This window comes from Chrysochloris asiatica, unplaced genomic scaffold (assembly GCF_000296735.1).
Source record: "Chrysochloris asiatica unplaced genomic scaffold, ChrAsi1.0 scaffold00042, whole genome shotgun sequence".
Taxonomy (NCBI): Eukaryota; Metazoa; Chordata; class Mammalia; order Afrosoricida; family Chrysochloridae; genus Chrysochloris; species Chrysochloris asiatica.
In genome coordinates, this window is record NW_006408560.1 from 15653892 (window position 1) to 15672296 (window position 18405).

At 46.1% G+C, this 18405-nt stretch overlaps 3 protein-coding genes across 3 annotated transcripts; 1 reads left to right on the top strand and 2 right to left on the bottom strand.

Annotated features, from left to right (window-relative positions):
* Positions 1-203: 203 nt before the first annotated feature.
* On the bottom strand, positions 204-4739 carry ISG20L2 (interferon stimulated exonuclease gene 20kDa-like 2). Its single transcript, XM_006861604.1, has 3 exons — positions 4008-4739; positions 1898-2098; positions 204-317 (listed from the first exon to the last, which is right to left on the bottom strand). The coding sequence occupies exons 1-3, from the start codon at positions 4737-4739 to the stop codon at positions 204-206; spliced, it is 1047 nt and encodes a 348-aa protein (XP_006861666.1).
* A 1449-nt stretch (positions 4740-6188) lies between these two features.
* Positions 6189-14992, top strand: RRNAD1 (ribosomal RNA adenine dimethylase domain containing 1). Its single transcript, XM_006861605.1, has 8 exons — positions 6189-6299; positions 11318-11442; positions 11590-11782; positions 12301-12363; positions 12567-12710; positions 13151-13632; positions 14302-14486; positions 14871-14992. Exons 1-8 carry the CDS (start codon positions 6189-6191, stop codon positions 14990-14992), a joined length of 1425 nt encoding a protein of 474 aa, XP_006861667.1.
* Positions 14993-15516: 524 nt separating this feature from the next.
* On the bottom strand, positions 15517-16972 carry MRPL24 (mitochondrial ribosomal protein L24). Its single transcript, XM_006861606.1, has 5 exons — positions 16778-16972; positions 16595-16690; positions 16280-16383; positions 15841-15971; positions 15517-15735 (listed from the first exon to the last, which is right to left on the bottom strand). Exons 1-5 carry the CDS (start codon positions 16958-16960, stop codon positions 15599-15601), a joined length of 651 nt encoding a protein of 216 aa, XP_006861668.1. The 5' UTR covers positions 16961-16972; the 3' UTR covers positions 15517-15598.
* Positions 16973-18405: the final 1433 nt, after the last annotated feature.

Consider the following 18405-nt stretch of genomic DNA (forward strand, 5'->3'; position numbering starts at 1 on the left):
AGGTAAACTGTATAGGGCTGGGTTCTGACATAGAGGGTTCCCACTTTCACAGTACACTTAATCAGACACAGAACACAACACCTGAGCTGAAATTTCAATGGATATTAAGTCTGGGGAGCCTGCCTAGTTCCTGGAAATGTTGTCCATTGGTCCATTCTGTCTCTCCTAGGTGCCTTCTCACATCATTGGTGTCCCCACTGCTGCTAGTCTTTTGGAGGATTCTGGGCCAGGTGCTGTTCCCATTCAACTTCAACCAACTTATACAGCTCCATGGTGGCCTGGGCGTCTTCCACAGAGGAATGTCCGCTTTTCCCAACCTGAACAAGGCAGGAAGACAAGATGATGAAGCTACAAGGAACTCTCTATGTCTTCCCCCCACCCCTAACATACATTCCATACACTCACAGATTCTTCTGCAGAGTTAGGAGGCTGCAAAAATGACTCTGGTGAAGCCCTGGTCCTACTCCTATTTATTTAATTTCAGAAATTTAACTCCTAGGAAGCCATCTATTTCCATCCTTTCTGGCAACATGTGTATGCTACGTTACTCTATGGTCAATGGAGACACAGCACAGCAGATGGACTCCCCTAGTGTTTTTTATTTTAACTGCCTCTTTCTAAAGGTCCCTGTAGCTCTGAAGGCCTGGGAAGCAGGTCGTTGTTGCTAAGTGCTGTCAAAAGTCAGAAATGACTCAGAGCGACCCTGTAGAGGGCTTCTGAGGAGCAGCTGGTGGCTACGACTAATTTTGCAATTAGTAATCTAATGTTATCCTACAGTGCCGAAGGATTCTGTAAAGGCTGGTGATGATTCTCTACAACTGTGAGGAAGAAGCTCTGAGCTGGAAAGGACAGTGGAGAATCACAGAAGCTGAACAGTGAAGCAGTCCTCCCCAATAATACCTATGTAAGAACAGTAGGACATTCCTTGTTTTTAAAAGGTGTCCAATAAGAATTAGTCATAAGACAGCCTTCCTTATTACTGGCTCCAACTGTTGGAAAGGTCTTCCTCACATGGGACTGAAATCTAGCTCCTGGTTATTCTGTCCGCTCAGGTGAAACAGACAAAACAGAATGAATCTTTTTCTTTAAATCGGGCTCGCGAACCCCATGGCTCAAGTTTCAGCCAACAATAGACAGACCTATAAGGTGAACAATAAGGTACCCATCACTCCTTAGAACAATCAACCATACAGAGCAAAAGGTAAGCATCTACCTAGAGATAAAACTCAGAAGGGATAGGAAAGAAGGATGAATAGAAAAGGTAAACACAGGGAGGAAGTGGGAAGAGTACTGTGGGACTAACATTCAATGTCACGAATCAGCATGTGTATGAATCGTTGACTGGAAAATCAATCTGCTCTGTAAATTTTCACCCAAATCACAAAAAGTTAAAATAAATAAATAGGCCTCCTGAATCGTCCACCGTCTTGAGGTTCCTTAATTGCTCTCTAAATGTTCTATATATGAGGAAGCTTCAAAAATCTCATGGAAAAATGGAACGAAAAGATGATGGAACTTCCCATGAACAATTTTGAAGTCCCCCTCATGTGCCCACCTCCTGTCAAGCAGGTCACCCCTTCATTGACTGCCAAACATGGGGAATGCACCCACAATGTGGTCTTTTAGCGACCATCTTCCTTTCTTAGTTAGGGTTTTAGATCTACTTAAGTTTTTGTTTTTTCCTTTCCCAAACTATCACTTCATTTAGTGCCCAGAAAACTGTACACAAATGCAAAGAGAACACTGGGCCCCTACACTCAAAGCTATTTCCATCAATGAAACCCACCAGGATCTCTACAACCAGAGGAACTCTGGGGTCAGAGCCTGGGCAGAGACAGCAAGAGCCTCCGCAGCATCCAAGCCTGAGGCCCAGCAGCAGCTGGGGAGAGGAGGCTACCTGAATGTCCCGGTTCAGCAGCTTCTGGGTAAGACGCTTCAGAGATACGGTAGCATTCTCTGGACACTCAGCTTTCCGGTTGAGGAGGGGGATATGGGAGGTGTCACGGGTGAGGGACTTGGGGTGAAAGTACTGAAGGGCTTTGAAGTCATTGTGGATGGCATGACCCACCACTATCTTGCCTGTGAGTATCTTCAAGATCTGAAATAGGCATGAAAGGAAAGATGATGAGAGGCACCATGTTCTGAGTTAAACATGGCCACCAGTCCTTCTAGGTTGTTTTCACCAATCATCTACCGACCTTATCCTTTAATTGAAATACCCACTTCCCTAAGTTTTCCTTCTCTTGAAACTCCCCTTCTTTCCTGCAGGTAAAAGCAGATCATTTCCATGGTATCACCCTGACTGGACTCTCATTGCCAATGGCTCCTTATTTTCCCATTCATTTCTACTCCAATGTGAGACTAATTTGCTTTCAGTCATAAATCACACAAGAACTAGTTCAGCACTGGTGTGAGCTACTTGTCCACAGGGAAGTACTTAACCATTACCATTATGCTGGCCTTAGACATGTGACCTATGCAGACGAAGATGGATTTCAGGGAGGTAATGGAAGTCCTAATTCATAGGCCCATAGGCATTTGTACAGGTGTTTAAAGGAGGGAGAGGGTCGGTGCTTTCATCAAATTCTCAAAGAGTTCACAAGTCATAAAAGATTAACAATCACTTATAGACTGAGGTTACAGAGGAAAGTGATCAGGTTGACCACGCTTGTGCTATTTTTGCAGAAAGCCAGTCCCACTGCTTTATAGCACCTCCTGCTCATAACCACAATGCGATTACCAGCTGGGCAGGAACCATAGTCACCCGAGTTTTGGAGCCAAATTATGTCTTAATGCTTCAGAAACTAAAACAAATGAGGATATACTACCAGTGAGGACAATCAAAAAACACAACATGGACTCAGAAGACCCTTCCCAAAATGTATTTCCAAATAAGTTATGAACAACAGCTATAGTCCTGGAATAAGTACTTGGACTTCCAAAGGGACCCCTTTGAAGAGGTCAGACTTATCTGGATGTACCTGTCTCTCAACTCCAGCTTGGGCATTGTGAAACTGGACGTAGTCCAATCAGCTAGTTGTTTTGTTGCTACAGATTTCACCCACAGTCCACTGTCCACCACCACCTTTACTTTTTTTTAATTTCAACGTATCACCCTCATTAAAGGTTTGCTCTCACACTCACTCCGCTTTGCACCTTATGCACTGGATATTCTTCAGCTTTCCATTCTACGTCCTTTCTAAAAACCAGTTACTATTACCTCTGATGAGCCTCCCACAACTGACTCTCCTGGCATATAAAGAATTCTTGGAGCAGAGTGTGTTCAGACAGAAGAAGAAATTGGAAGGTGAAAAGGCAAATAAATGAACCAAGGGCACCCTCTAGAGGCAGTTCAAGGTTCATTGGTGATACTCACAGAATTCAGCAGGAATTTTCTTTTTCTTCAAACACAGGGCTTTTTACATGGTTGTCTGGTCCACTTACATAAATATGACCCAGTTCCTTCTGTTAACTTGATAACTTCACCTTCCACCAACACTTCCTCTTAGGCTAGGAAGCCCTTCCCACCTCTCCGCTCTGTATAAGGCATTCCAAATTTGAGCCCTTTTACCAGACACTCAAGTCTGCTGCTTGGTCCAGACTGCCTGTTATTTCTCTATGCAGATTCCCAGCTGCCCAGATCAGGACTGCATTTGGATTAACTGAAGTCTAACCTAAAAAATCAATCAATGACAACCCTTTGAATCACAACCAATCATGGGGATGGTACAGAATCAGAAAGCATTTCATTGTTGTGCATGGGGTCGCCAAATTGGAAGCTGACTCAACAAGCAAATAACAGATAAGTTTTTTACACCAGCTAATTTCAACTATCCTGCCTTTCAACACTTCTCACCCCAAATAGAAGCCTTCATCTTCTAACATCATTTAACATTCTATCATTTTTTAGTACCGTCCCAAGGCAATATCCTTTACTGAAAAATGACTTAGATTTCTCCGAAACCACCTTATGGCTAGCTGTATGCCCCATGCCTCATGCCCCTCACCTGGCTCCGAGCAACCTTGAAGGGTGTAGCATTCACCATGTGCTGCTTCCGGATGCCACTCCATCTGGTTCGGTAGTCCACAATGTGACACGGGGGAAGGATGTACTCATCATATAGCACATCACCATTGTAGTTGACAATGCTACATCTAGCCAAGGAACTGACATGCCCCTTGGGCCCTGTGCCCACCATTTCACAGTCAACTGCCACCATCTTCCTTGGAATCTCCTGAGATAGTCCTGAGCTATTTTCAGAGTGAGCATGAGTGGAGTTCTGTGAGGCATTCTTCTGAGCAGGGTTCTTCTGGGGACGTTTATTCTTGGAGCAAGCTGGCTGGCTCTTAATCTTTGGAAGGGCACTCTGGAATTCTCCCAGCAAATCTACTTTCGCCGCAAGAGAAAGACCCTTCTGTGAAGAGGCAGGGGTCAGCCAAGGCACTGCAACTTTCTTACTCAAGGACTGCTCTGACCCACTGCTGGAGGCAGCTGTCTCTTTCCTTTTGGGGAGGTGATGGGCCCTCCCAGTGCGATCTACCTTAGAAGTCTCCTCTTTTTTTGGAGGGTCTGAGTGCAACCTAGACATCTTGCTAGGGGGCTGCTTCTTCTTATTCAGCAAACCTCTCCGTTCCAAAAGTCGCCGCTTCTTAACAAAACTTTGGTGCTTGGAATTCCCCTGTAAGGCCTTTTTAGGAGGAGGTTCCCCAAAATCCAGGTTGAGAAGTAAGGTAGACATGAGGACTGGATGCTGGGAGAGCAGTTGGAGAGCAGTTTACCGTTGAAAGGGCAATGGGGGACTCATTCCCTGCTGAATTCCCCAGAGCAGCATCTGGATGTTCGTTGTACAGCCTGGGGAAGACAGTGATCCTGATAATTGAGCTCACAGGCCTAGAAGAAAGGAGATACAGAGCTCTGCAAGGCAGAAGGGAGGAAAAGTTAAGATATCAGAGCAACCCCTAGTATAGAAGGGAAATGACCTTGCAATGTGAAATGACAGGAGTGTTGGCCAGAGTCAGAAAGCTTCGATTCTAGTGAAGACCCAGAAGCCCCACAATTTACTAATCACACGGTCTTAGGAAAGTCATTCCCATCTCTTTTGATCGGTTTCATTTGCAAACTGAGGGGACTAGACAGTGCATCGTAGCTCAAACTCTCTGTGTCTGGAAAGCCAAAATAGGCGAGCTTTATAAACTAAGTATCCTTAAAAGCAAGGAAAGTCATGACACAGATGACCTCTAGATTGCCCAGGTATCCCAGGGGCCGATCCCATGAATACAAATCTAGGTATCCCTTTCCCTAGGCTTGAGGCGGGGGGACTCTCCACATCCACCTCACTGAAATCCTTTCTTCTCCCAAGAAAACACCCTAGAGACCACATATTGGCGGGGAGGTGGGGTGTGGGATGTGGGGTGTCAGGCTCGGGGGAGTACACCCCGGGAAGCACATGTTGACAGCCCCGGAAGCGGAGACGATTCCCAGGTTGGGACCAGAGTTTATACACATACCTCCTCAACGGGCTCCGCTAAGACCGGAAGCGTCCGAAGCCGGATGCGGAAATCGGCGCGCGTCGACGAGGCCCTGGACGGCAGGCGCGCGGGTTAGAACGCGCGGAGGGCCGGCGCCCACGCGCCCCTACCTCCGGAAGCGAGGCCAGGGATTCAGAGTGTGTGAGGATCGGCAGTGGCGGTGGCGGAGGGGGCGGTGTGGGCGGGGGCGGGGGCGGGATGCGCTCCCCGGCCCCTCTAGCCCCGTGGAGGTACAACTCGAAGGTGTAAGGAAGCCTCCACAAACAAGAACTGAAGCGTGCCGAGGATCTTGGGCCCTACTTCCGGGAGAGGAGGAGCGTGTATGGGAAGAGGCAGGATCTGGAACTTGGTCCACCCCTTCGCGGGCGTGGCCATGCGACACGGTTCTGTGGCGTCATTATACTGGTGCCCCTCCTACCTGCCGCCAACACTGACACCATAGCGCTGTGAGATGTCGTGACCTGTGACGTCAGCTAGGTACCTCTTATCTTCAACCCCAGAATGGGATCTCGGAAACGCCACGCCAGGCACTGGACCCGAAACCGTTGCTTCCCATCCCGTCTGCAGAGCTGAGCCCAACTCCGGTCTTGTACCCGCGTGGTAGTGACCGTGGTTCCCTCACCGCATTCTCGCATCCCTCTCCACCGCAGGACCCCGGCATGCCGGGGGTCTCCGCCCGCGGCCTCTCTCTGGAACAGAGGAGGCAACTAGCTGTGAACCTCACCCGTGTCCTGGCGCTCTACCGTTCCATCCTGGACGCCTACATCATCGTGAGGCCGCAGGGGTGTGGGCTGGGTGCAAATGTTGGTCCTTTGGTTAGCTAGGAGCCCACGACAAGGAGAGAAACTGGAGACTTGATCTCTGGTCCTGTTTCTTCTATAGGTTTCAGTCATTAAAAAACAAAACAAACAAAAAACATCTATTGTGCTTTAGGTGAAAGTTTACAGAGCATATGCGTTTTTTGTTTAGTAAGTCATACATAAATTGTTCCATGACATTGGTTGTAGTCCTGGCAATGTGTCAGCACTCTCCCCGCCATTTCCACCCTGGGTTCCTCATTCTTCCAGTTTCCATATCCCTCCCTGCCTACTCATCTTTGCTTATGGGCAAACGTTGCCCTTCTGGTATAGTACAGTTGATTTTTCTATGGAGCACACTCCTCTTGGGTGGTATTGACTTTTATATATGGAAAGGGAGCCTCCGGAGTGGCGTCAGTTCCAAATTTAAAGAATATCTTAGGGCAGTAGTCTCAGGATTTCCTCCAGTCTCTTATTTAGTCAGTAAGTCTGGTCTTTTTTTTTTTTTAATTTTTGCGAATTGAGCAAAGGTTTACAGACAAAATTCAATAGCTAATCTCAATGATTACCACTCCCTCCATGCAGCAACAGTTATCCTGCTTCCTTTTATGGTTCGTATATGCATTCCACCTACCCTCCCATCCCTTCTCAACTTTGTTCTTAGGATTTTGAATGATTGACATTCCATGATGGGCATACCTTTCTAGTATTGTTATCCCCACCCCCACCCCATAAACCTTTCCACTGCTTGGCTGAAAATTGGGCCACAAGGGAGAGTTCGAGTTCCTTTCCAGATGTGAAGGGTAGTTGAGGCCATAGTCTCTTTCTCATCAGTAAAACGGATGTTTTGTTTTTTTTCAGTATTTAGTTTTGTTCCACATTTCCTCCCACTCTTTCCAGGACCCTCTAACGTGATCTCTTTCAGAGTAGTTGGTAGTGATAGCCGGGCACTAGTTCTCACCTCTGAGTCATGGAGACTGATGTTCACATGTTCCATTAGTCCATTGGACTAATTGATTCCAAACCAAGTCTGGTCTTTTTATGAATTTGAATTTTGTCCTACATTTTTCACCATTCTGAGATCATATATTGTGTGTTCCTGGTTAGAGCAGTTACAGTAACAGTAGCCAGATACTATCTATCTAGATGGTCTGGTTTTAAGCTAGAGGAGGCTATAGGTTCATGTGGACCTTTAGTCTTTGGGCTAATTGCTTCCTTGAGTCTTCGGTTTTCTTCACTCTCCTCTGGTTCACACAGCCAGAAATCAGTAGTATCTTAGATGACTGCTCACAATCTTTAGAACCCCATACTACTCACCAATTAGGATGTAGAACATTATGTTTATGAACCAATATATGTGCCAATTGACCAAGATTTCCCGGGACTATGGTCCTTGGCCCTCAAATCCAGTAGCTCAGTCCTGCAAGGTGTTTGATTATATCTGAGAAGTTTTCTTTAACTGTGCCCACTGTGTGTTCTGTTATATGAGGAGGTTTCAAAAAGTTCATGGAAAAATGGAATGAAAAGATAATGGCATTTTTTCATGTAGCCACTCACAAATGTTTGATATTCCTGTTGTTGCAAGATTGGTTGACTGTATATGTTATAGTATTTACCGTAGTTGCCTTTTGTTCCTGCATAAGTCTCAGTATCTTCCTTTGCCTTCATCACACTTTGCTGACTTACCCCATATTGTGTATTGCCTTTCCCCACTAGAATTAACACGTCTGCTATCTAGTGAGTCTCCCTCCTTCTCTCTCCTATCAAAGAGAGTTTCTTTCTTTGTGTAAACCCAATCTTGAATTTTTATAATAGTCTTATACAATATTTGTCCTTTTGTGATTATTTCACTCAGTGTAATGTCCTCCAGATTCACCCATTTGTGAGATATTTCACGAATTCATTATTATTTATCATTGTATTGTTGTTGTTGTTAAGTGCTGTCGAGTCGGTTTTATCATTGTATAGTATTCCATTATATGTATGCACCATAGTTTGTTTACCCATTCATCTATTGATAGACATTTAGATTCTTGTTACTACGAATAATGCCACATTGAACATGCATATGTCTATTTGTCACAGCTCTTATTTCTCTAGGGTATATACCTAGGAGTGGAATTGCTAGAGCACATGGTATTCCTGTTTTTAATTTTTTAAGGAAGTACCATACTGTTTTCCATAATGGTTGCACCATTTTATTAACTGTAGGGTCGCTATGAGTTGGAACCGATGGCACATAACCACCACCACCACCAGCAGCAATATATGGAGTGGCTCTGTGAGTTAATGTGCTGGTCTGCAAGGTCGGTTTGAACCACAAGGTGGCGGTTCAAGCTCACCAGTTTCTCCTCGGAAACCCTATACAGAGTTGCTATGAGTAGGACCAGACTTAACAACAACCAGCTGTGTGTATATAAGACTTCCAATTTCCCCACAACCTCACCGTTATTGCCAGGGAGATATGGTAATTCATTGTAGTTTTCATTTGCATCACTGATGGCTAATGACTGTGATCATCTTTTCGAGTGTTTGTTAGCCACTTGAATGTCTTCTTAAGTAAAGTGCCTGTTCATGTTCTTTGCCCAATTTTGGATTTTATTGTTGTCTTTTTGGTGTTGCGATATTGCTGTTTTCTATATATGTTAGTGACTAGTCCCTTGTCATTACCAAAAATTTTTTCCCAGTCTGTAGTTCTCTTTTGATTCATTTGGTTAAATCTTTGGGTGAGCATAAGTATTTTATTTTTAGTAAGTCCCAGTCAGAAATCCTCTGCAGGGTCACTATGAATCAGAATCAGTTCGACAGCACTTAACAACAGCAAAAGTTATCTCATTTATCTGCTGTATGTACTTTTTAGGAGCTCTGGTAGCATAGTGGTTACAAATCGGCCTGCTAACCTCAAGGTCAGCAGTTTGAAACTACCAGCAGTTCCGTGGCAGAAAGATGAGGTGGTCTGCTCCCGTAAAGATTTACAGCCTTGGAAACTCTATGTAGGGTCACTATGAGTCAGAACCGACTCCACGGTACTTGGTACTTAACAACAACAACATGTGCGTTTTAGTTTTGTTTAATAGTCTATGCCATAAATTAGGGTCTCTAGCTTTGTCCTTATGTTTTCTTCCATGAACTCTATAGTTTCAGGTTTAACATTTAGATCTTCCCTCCATTGTGAGTTGATTTTTGTGTGTGGTATGAGGTTAGGGTATGAATCCGCTTCATTTTTCTGTAAATGGATATTCATTTTTGCCAGCATCATTTATTAAAGAGATTAGAGTTTCATGCTTTTGTCTGGGATGACAAAAACTAGGATTAGTCCCCGCTCCTTTTCCCCAGCTGACATTAATATTTCTAATATTTAGAGTTTTCAAACTTGCCCAAATGCAAGGTAATAAACTGAATGGATGGGAGCCACGCAGTGGCCACATTGAACTTTGTAGGAGTGTGTGATGATGTCCATTCAGCCAAGCTTTGATTAAACGGTTGTTGTGATATAGTGAGCAGTTGTGGCTTTAGAATCAAACAGACTAGAATCCTGTCTTAATTATTTTAGGCCTAAGCATTTTTATTCATTTTATTCCTTGCTTTCCTCAGCTAGAAAATGGATCACTGTCTGAAAGATTACTATGAAGATTAAATAATGTGTAACATCATTAATCATTGTTACACATCTCAAATCCAGACATTATCCTTGATTCAGCAGACCTTCAACGTATCCTGTTGGCTCTACATCCAGAAAAGATAGCCAAGTCATCTACTTTTCTCCATCTCCAGTGCCCCTACCTTGGGCCATGCCACCACCATCTCTTCCCTGAACTACTATAATAGCTTCTTAATTGATCTGTGTTTGCTTCTGCCCTCCATAACCAACCAGTTCATAGAGCAGACAGATTGACCTTTTTAAAAATGTAGCTTATAAAACCCTACACTGTCTAGCCCTTGCTGCCGCTCCCTCCCTATCATATTTCCTCTCACCCCACATTCTCTATACCTCACTTACATTAGCCTGATTTTTGTTTCACAAATATGGCAACATCTGGGCCTTTGTATTTACTACCCTGCCTGGAATGTGCTTTTCTTCCACAGTGAAACAGAGCAGAATGGTTAAGAGCAGGGACACTAGAGTCAAACTGGTTTCAAATTCCAGCGCTACTACTTACTTTTTTATTGGGGCAAATTACTTAATTGTTGTGCCTCATTGTCCTCACCTGTAAAATGGATACGAATAGTACCAATAGAGTTGTTTTGAGGATTAAATGTTAAGAATGGTGCCTGACATACAAAAGTATTATGTGTTTGCTAATATCTGTATTTTCTTTATTTGTCTGATTCCTGTTCATCATTCACATGTCTCCTCTCATCTTCCTATCCAAAATAATAATCTCCTCCACTCTCCTTTACATTTTTATTTCATTAGTGTTTAGTATTTCCTGAATTTTTTTTTTTTTTTTTTGATGTAAACTCAACAGGAACAGGAATCTTGTTTGTCTGGTTCACTGTTGCATCCCCTGAGCCTAGAATAGTGCTTAGTGCATAATTAAAGCTCCAGAATTTGTGTTGAACAAACAAATGAATAAACATACACAAAGGTTTGGCCCATATAATGATAGGTTACTAAATGGTAACACACTATTATTGTGTGTTAGTTATGACAGCAAGTGCTGGGGACACAGATGTGAGCAAGACATTATCTTTTCTTTAGAAATTCAGTTGAAAGGAGAAAGTAAGACACCTTATAAATAAGTGGGGGAAATAGCTAAAAGAAGAGGAGCATCAAGAATGCCAGGAAGAAGCAGTCAGCCACTGAGGGATAGTCTGGGAGAGGGGTAGTGGAGCTGGAACAAGAGGTGACTTGAATGAGTAGAGGTCCTTGCTGGTTGCAGCCAGTGGTCCTGTGTGGCAGCTGTGCTAGGAAGCCACAGGGGATAAGGTGGGGAGGGAAGACTGGAAATGGTAGTAGTCTGCTGATTTCTTTTCTCTTCCTTCTGCAGGAATTTTTCACAGACAACCTGTGGAGCACACTCCCTTGCTCTTGGCAGGAAGCACTAGATAGCCTGAGCCCACCACAGCTGGCCACACTGCTGCTGGGGATGCCTGGGGAAGGGGAGGTGGTCAGGTATGGACCAGCGGGGGACTTTGGCATTGAGCCCTTTAGCTAGTCATTGTTTAGAGTTTCACAGGGGTTTCCTTGGCTCCCTGGGTGGTAAACTGGTATGCCAAGGATGCAATGGAACTTCACTGAGGCATGACTGGGCTATCTCAGGTACAGGTCAGTGTGGCCACTCACTCTGCTGGCCCTGAAGTCCACAGCCTTTGCCTTGGCTTTTACCCGAACACCTGGGTTCCAGACTCCTTCAGAGTTCCTGGAGAACCCTAGTCAGAGCTCCCGACTGACTCCTTTGTTCCGGAAACATGTCAGGCCCAAGAAGCAGCATGAGATCCGGAGACTGGGCGAGGTAAGGTGGCTGGGGGTACAGGTGATATCTGGGAGCCCTTGAACCCCTTAAATCCATGGGGTACAAATATGTGTGTGTGCCCCTTCGCTCACATGCAGGACCAAAAACCCTAGAAGGTCACTGTCTCAGCAGACATACTATAAGCATATTTCAATGCTGGTATTTTTTTCATCCTCTTGCTTGGTTGATTGGTGACTATGAACCACTCTTACTCCTCATCTGTCTCCCATTTCCACAGCCTACTCAAAGGGGCTTCACAGCAAGACTCTTCTTTCTTGTTCTCTGGGGGAGGTTGAATCACTGATCCAAAGGGAACAAAGAGTGGCCTGAACCTGATGTCAGCACTCACCCTCCTCTCACCCCCCATTTTGGTTTCCATATTTCTTGCCTTTTTGGCAGTTCCCTCTCTACCCATCATCCATCCTCTACCATCCTCAACATTTCCACCCTCATTATGGATGCTTGCCCCAGGAGTCAAGGAACAATGGACCAAAAACCTCTGCTTCCTCTGCTTTCAGTTGGTGAAGAAGCTGAGTGATCTCACAGGCTGCACCCAGATTGTGGACGTGGGCTCAGGCCAGGTGAGCCAGAACCCTATCACGGTTCTTTTGAATCGTGGAGACAAAAAAGTTGGATAACAAGGTGGCTATCGATCCTGAGAGGAGCAGGATTTAAACCTGTGAGGGTTCCACTCCTCACCCGAGTGTGCTGGCCACTTAATAGGTAGGATGACAGGACAGGCTGCCAGAAAACATTGCCTCTGCCCTCCCTCTCATGACTCCAGGGCCACCTCTCCCGCTTCATGTCTCTGGGGCTGGGGCTGCTGGTGAAGAGCATTGAAGGGGATCAAAGACTAGTGGAGAGAGCCCAGCGCCTGGACCAGGAGCTCCTGCAGGCTCTGGAGAAAGAAAAGAAGAGGAATCCACAGGTATGCCATCCCTTCCCAGGACTGCAAAGAGCAGGGTCCACTTGACTGGCATCAAGCACCAAGGCTGAATTCCCTCTTTCAAGTTTCTCAGCTTGAGATGGCATGGTCCTTATTCCTGAGGCCCCCCGCCAAGCCTCCCACATCTCAAGGGCACTTTCTAGGTTATCCAGTACTTTCCACACGGATACGTCCTTCCCACAGCAACCTGTGATATGATCAGGCAAGTATTACACACATATTACAAATGAGGAAACAGACTTTAAGATGAAAAAGTTTGCAAAGTTGTTAATGATAGACCCAGAATTTCTCTTGTCTCTTGGTTAATAGCCCGGGTCTCTCCTGACCTTCAGCTTCTCTCCCACCTTCCTGCAAGGTGGGAGAGGATAGATCCCTTCCTGCCAAATTTCCCATCTGCTCCGTATCCTTTTCTGCTTCCACAGGTCCAAGCTGACTCTCGCCACCCCCCACACCACGTGGTGAGGTGGGTAGACCCCACAGCTCTGTGTGAGGAGCTGCTGCTTCCACTGGAGCCCTCACCTCAGGGTAGGGCCCGCTTGCTGTTAACAGGCCTCCATGCCTGTGGGGATCTGAGTGTAGCCTTGCTGAAGCACTTCTCCTGCTGCCCTGACGTGACAGCCCTGGCCTCAGTGGGCAGCTGCTACATGAAACTGAGTGATCCTGGTGGTTACCCACTGAGCCACTGGGTCGCTAGCCTGCCTGGCTATGAACTGCCCTACAGGCTTCGGGAAGGGGCCTGCCATGCCCTGGAGGAGTATGCTGAGCGGCTCCAGAAAGCAGGTCCTGGCCTCCGAACCCACTGCTACCGGGCAGCCCTAGAGACTGTCATCCGGTGTGCCCAGCCTGAGCTCCGTCGACCAGGCGTGCAGGGGATCCCCAGGGTTCACGAGCTCAAGATTGAAGAGTAAGATTCAGGGAAGTAGGGGTGTATGTGTGTGTAAAGGAGGCATCACCAACTAGAGGTCTCTCACTCTCATTTGTTAGCACGTCCTACAAAAAGTCTCAAAGTGCACAGGAGAGGGATTTTGAGTTCTCTGACTGGGAAGCTCCTCCAAATTCCTTTAAAGGGGATTATCACTCTTTAGGAGTCCTGCTGTGGTAGGCACTAGAATAAGCACTGGGCTGCTAAATGCAAATTTGGCAGTTCAAACCCACCAGCTACTCCTTGGAAACAGTGCTGTCGAGTCGGTTCCAACCCATAGCCACCCTGTATAGGATTTGTGAGGAGCAGCTGGTGAACGTGAACCACCAACTCTACAGTCTGGTGCACTAACCCACAGCAGCACACCAGGTCACTATAGATTGGATGACACTTAATGACATCACTCTTTTATCAGAAGAATTTATCAAAAAATACCGAGCTTTTAAAGTGCTAAAAATATGGCATATAATTGGATAGAACTAGCTGATAGTAAAATTTTGGATTCATTTATCCCTAGTTTACAGAGAAACATTTAGAAATGTCTATTAGTATAGCAAATCAAGCAAAGTTAGAATTTAATTAGGAATAGGTAAAGTTTGTGTGTGTGATCCCTGAAACCAAACTGCACACTGTCTATGGCTGGCTCCACAGATATGTGCAACGGGGGCTGCAGCGAGTGGGGCTGGATCCCCAGCTGCCCCTGAATCTGGCTGCCCTTCAGGCCCACCAGGCCCAGGAGCACCGAGTGGTAGCCTTTTTCAGCCTGGCCTTACTGCTGGCCCCACTGGTGGAGACGCTGATTCTGCTGGACCGGCTGCTCTACCTTCAGGAGCAGGGTGAGGGCGCAGGGCCAGAGGGACGAGTGCAGGGGCTCCTCCTGTAAGCCCCAGTCCTCACATCTGCTGGGACTGGCTCTTCACTCTGTCATTCCTGAACTTCCAGTCGGGTAGGAGTGGGGTTTTTATTAAAAAGGCAGATTCTTCCTGAAGCAGCCTCTGGGGGATCCATCCAGTAAGCCTCCCAGGCTGAGAACCTACATGAGGGCTTCTACAAGTCAGGGCCTAGAGCACCCATGCTTCTTAACAGAGAACTGGGTCTCCTTAGCCCTCTGGGAGCCTCCCCACTGGAGGAGAGGGGCTGTGTCTACAGGCTGTGCAGGAAGTGGCTGTGTGAGGCTTGGGCTTGTTTCTCACCTTCTGAATAGCCTGCCTTTCTCCCAGGCTTTCATGCTGAGCTGCTGCCTCTCTTCAGCCCTGAACTCTCTCCCAGAAACCTGGTTCTGGTGGCCACCAAGACGCCCCTGGGTCAGGCCTTCTCTGCCCTGGAAACTGAGGACAGCTGACAAAGCCTGAGGAAGAGCACATCTCGGATCCTGTCTGAAACCAACCGCACCACGGTGGGTGGCAGAGTCTGTACCTCCTCACCCAGAACACTAGCACCTTCACCCTCCCTGAAACATTGGTGCCCTACAAGTCTTGTGTTTCATACCCTTCTCTCCATGTGCTATAGGCTATGATGTAAGATTATCTTTTTAATTTATTAAAAAATTGTCATTTTTATTCCTTCCATTTCTCTAATATTAAAAAAAGACAGACAAGCATCCTTCCTACAGAAATCCCATGGAGGCCATATGATTAAATCTAACACCCCAGCCCCCACTGTCCTCCTAATGGGGCTTCTGTTACAAAATGGTCTCCAAAAGAGAAGCTATCCCTCCCTTTAGTCTCCATCCCAGAATCCACAGGCCCTGCCCTTAGGTGGGCTTTCTTAAGGCTGGCTAGCTTCCATCCAGATTTTGTCCTATTGGAAACCTAGGTGTTGGGGGTACCAGTCTTGTCAGACAACAAACAGAGGAAGACTCTTGGTTCTTTATTGCAATCTAGAGAAGTGGTAGCCATAGCCTCCAAGGTTAAGACAGAGAAGTTGGGGAGAAGCTCTCTCCCCAGGCTCAATACCAATAGACTTTCTTGTGTTTCCGGGTCTCCTGGATCCCCATTGCCTCCATCACCTCTTCCTCCAGTGTCTTTAGACAGGGCACATAGGTTCTTTCAAGAGCGTCTTCCACTGATGTGTCTTTGGGGCCATCTATTGGACCAGAGGAAAGAAGGCAGTGGATGAACTTTCCAGTTTCAGTCTTTTAACATCCCTTCTTTTCACTCCCCCATCTTCCTGCCCCTCACCCAGCCTCACCAGTCCATGTTTCAGGGACGATGCCATCAGCTCTAGGAAATTCAGGCTTTGGGATAATTCTTCCTGATCTCGTGGAGACCCGTACTCGCTCTCCTGCCTCAGTGAACCTCCATTCTATCTCAGTGGGTTTCCTGGGGGATAGGAGAAGTGAGCTTGGTCTAGGAGCCAGGTCCCTTGCTATCTTCCTCCCCAATAGTAGTCAATGGCTGAAAACACCAAGAGTGCCACCTTACTTTCTTTGCTACTTCTACCGGGGTTACCATGAGATGGCCCCTTCCAATTTCCAAAGCATCCAACCTACTATCTTATCTGCTGATACTGCCTCGACCTCTGTACCCTCTCCTTTTCTACTGGAGAAATTGTCTGTCCCCTTGCTGTGTTCAAAAGCTAGGCTGACTCAGAGGATACTAAACCCTGACCCAGAGCTCCATTTGCTTGCCTGTCCACAGGATCCACAAGTGTGACCTGGCGGTGAAGTAGTGGGGCTTCACTTGGGATCATGGTTCCCCGGTAATTCTTGGTCTTGCCAATGAAGCGATAATGCTGTCCAAAAGAAGGGGGGAAAACCAGAAACTAAGGGATATGAAGGGGCTTCCCACTACTACTCAGAGCATGAAGCCCCAATTGAAAAGTAGAAGTGTTCAGTCATTCTACCGTCCCTTCTTCCAGTCTCCCGCCTCCCTGCACTGCTCCTAATAGAGAGGGACAGATGAGACAGGCTTCTCGACCATTCCCATCTTCCCCCTTCACTTACTGTGTTCAGCCCCTCCAGGACAACCCAGTTTCTCTGCCGGATAACTTGAACCACTCTGCCTTGCTTCCCAGCATCCTTCCCTTCTAAGACTTCCACCTGTGGGAAGACAAGACTCTTTTATCAGGGAGGAGGACTGTTGCCCAGGAGCAACTTACCATTCTATCTCCTGTCTGAGGTGCTCACCATGTCCCCACAGAACAAATGCCAGTCTTCATCAGAGATAGGTTCCACAGCTACTGGGCGCCTTCTGGTCCCCGGAGGGTTCTTCCTCTTGTCTGCCAGGGAACCTGGGCGGCTCATCCCATAGCGGTAGTTGGGAGGCAGATTGACCTTGGATGCCATGGCCAGCAGAGCAGAGAGACGCATGGCTGGAGGCTGGCTTAAATCTTGTATTATCTGATTCAAGTCTAAGAACAAATCAGTGAAGATGGTACTATAAGAATGAAGTCCTAACTTTGAAACTACAAATAAATGCATGGAAATGGTATAAATCACCAGGGACTGGGAGTCAGATGGCTTGGGTTCTAGCCCCTGCTTTGCCATCTTCTGAGCTTCAATTTCTTCATTCATAAAAATTTACAGGGTTGTTGATGTTATTTAAATATTAACAAAGCAAAGTACAGAATAAAATTAATAGTATAATCCCTTTTGGATAAATTAAAGTATGTATTTCAGCACAGGAATAGATATTTTGGGGAAGAAAACAAGAAGCAACTAAAGTCCTTGTTTTTGTGGAGACGAATTGTTTGGGAAGGCTGTTCCTTTCCATAATTTTCATTTTAAGCACTCGACCATAAAGTTAGTTTGAACCGCAAGGTTGGTGGTTCAAACTCACCAACTACTCGGATATCCTATGCAGGGTTGCTATGAGTCTAAACGGACTTGACAGCACATAACCACAACACACCATGTACATTAAAGAAATAGTTTTATCTGAGCAGTGAGATGTTGGCTCGTAAATACATTTTATGTTATTAGTGTCCTCTAGTCGATTTTGACCCATTAGCAACCCTGACAGGGTTTCTGAGAAGCAGCTGGTGGGTTTGAACTGCCAACCTGTGGTTTGCAGTCCAGTGCTTATCCTACAGCACTATACCAGTATATGTTGTTAGGTGCCATCAAGTTGGTACCGACTCATAGCAACCTTATGCACAGCAGAACGAGAAACACTGCCTGATCCTCAGCCAACCTCACTATCATTGCCACGCGTGAGCCCATTGATGCTGCCACTTTGCCAATCCATTTTGCTGGGGGGAGTATTCCTTTTTCTCTGCTCTTCCCCCTACCAAACATGATATCTACACATAAATACCAGTATATATACACACATATAAATATGTATATATGGTGCTATAGGATAAGCACTGGACTGCTAACCACAAGTTGAAAGTTGGCAGTTCAAAACCACCAGCTACTTGAAAACCCTATAGAGTCGATACTAGTCTGAACTGACTCTCCACAGCACTTAACATATATGTGTGTATGTGGTGGTTGTAGTGATTATGTGCTGTGGAGCCGATTCTGACTCAGAGCATTTCCAAGAATGTTTCATGGGAACAGAAAGCATCTTCTCCTTTGGAACAGCTGGTAGTTTTGAAATGCTGACCATGAAGTTAGCAGCCCAACTCATAACCACTATTCTATATTGTTAAGTGCCATTGAGTCAGCTGTAACCTATAGTGACCCTGTATAAGGTTTCCAAGGAGTGGCTGGTGAGTTTGAACCGCTGACCTTGCGGTTCTAACCAAACAACCTTGCAGTCAAGTGCTTATCCCACAGTGCCATACATATGCAGATATACATACATACAT

Coding starts and splice junctions, on each gene's coding strand:
- ISG20L2 (XM_006861604.1), bottom strand. CDS start 4,739: ATGTCTACCTTACTTCTCAACCTGGATTTTGGGGAACCTCCTCCTAAA. Junction 2,099..4,007: donor TCAAGGTTGCTCGGAGCCAG/GTGAGGGGCATG, acceptor TGCCTATTTCAG/ATCTTGAAGATACTCACAGG. Junction 318..1,897: donor TGCTGAACCGGGACATTCAG/GTAGCCTCCTCT, acceptor TGCCTTGTTCAG/GTTGGGAAAAGCGGACATTC.
- RRNAD1 (XM_006861605.1), top strand. CDS start 6,189: ATGCCGGGGGTCTCCGCCCGCGGCCTCTCTCTGGAACAGAGGAGGCAA. Junction 6,300..11,317: donor TCCTGGACGCCTACATCATC/GTGAGGCCGCAG, acceptor TTCCTTCTGCAG/GAATTTTTCACAGACAACCT. Junction 11,783..12,300: donor AGATCCGGAGACTGGGCGAG/GTAAGGTGGCTG, acceptor CTCTGCTTTCAG/TTGGTGAAGAAGCTGAGTGA.
- MRPL24 (XM_006861606.1), bottom strand. CDS start 16,960: ATGCGTCTCTCTGCTCTGCTGGCCATGGCATCCAAGGTCAATCTGCCT. Junction 16,691..16,777: donor ATTTGTTCTGTGGGGACATG/GTGAGCACCTCA, acceptor GTCTTCCCACAG/GTGGAAGTCTTAGAAGGGAA. Junction 16,384..16,594: donor TCCTGGAGGGGCTGAACACA/GTAAGTGAAGGG, acceptor TCTTTTGGACAG/CATTATCGCTTCATTGGCAA.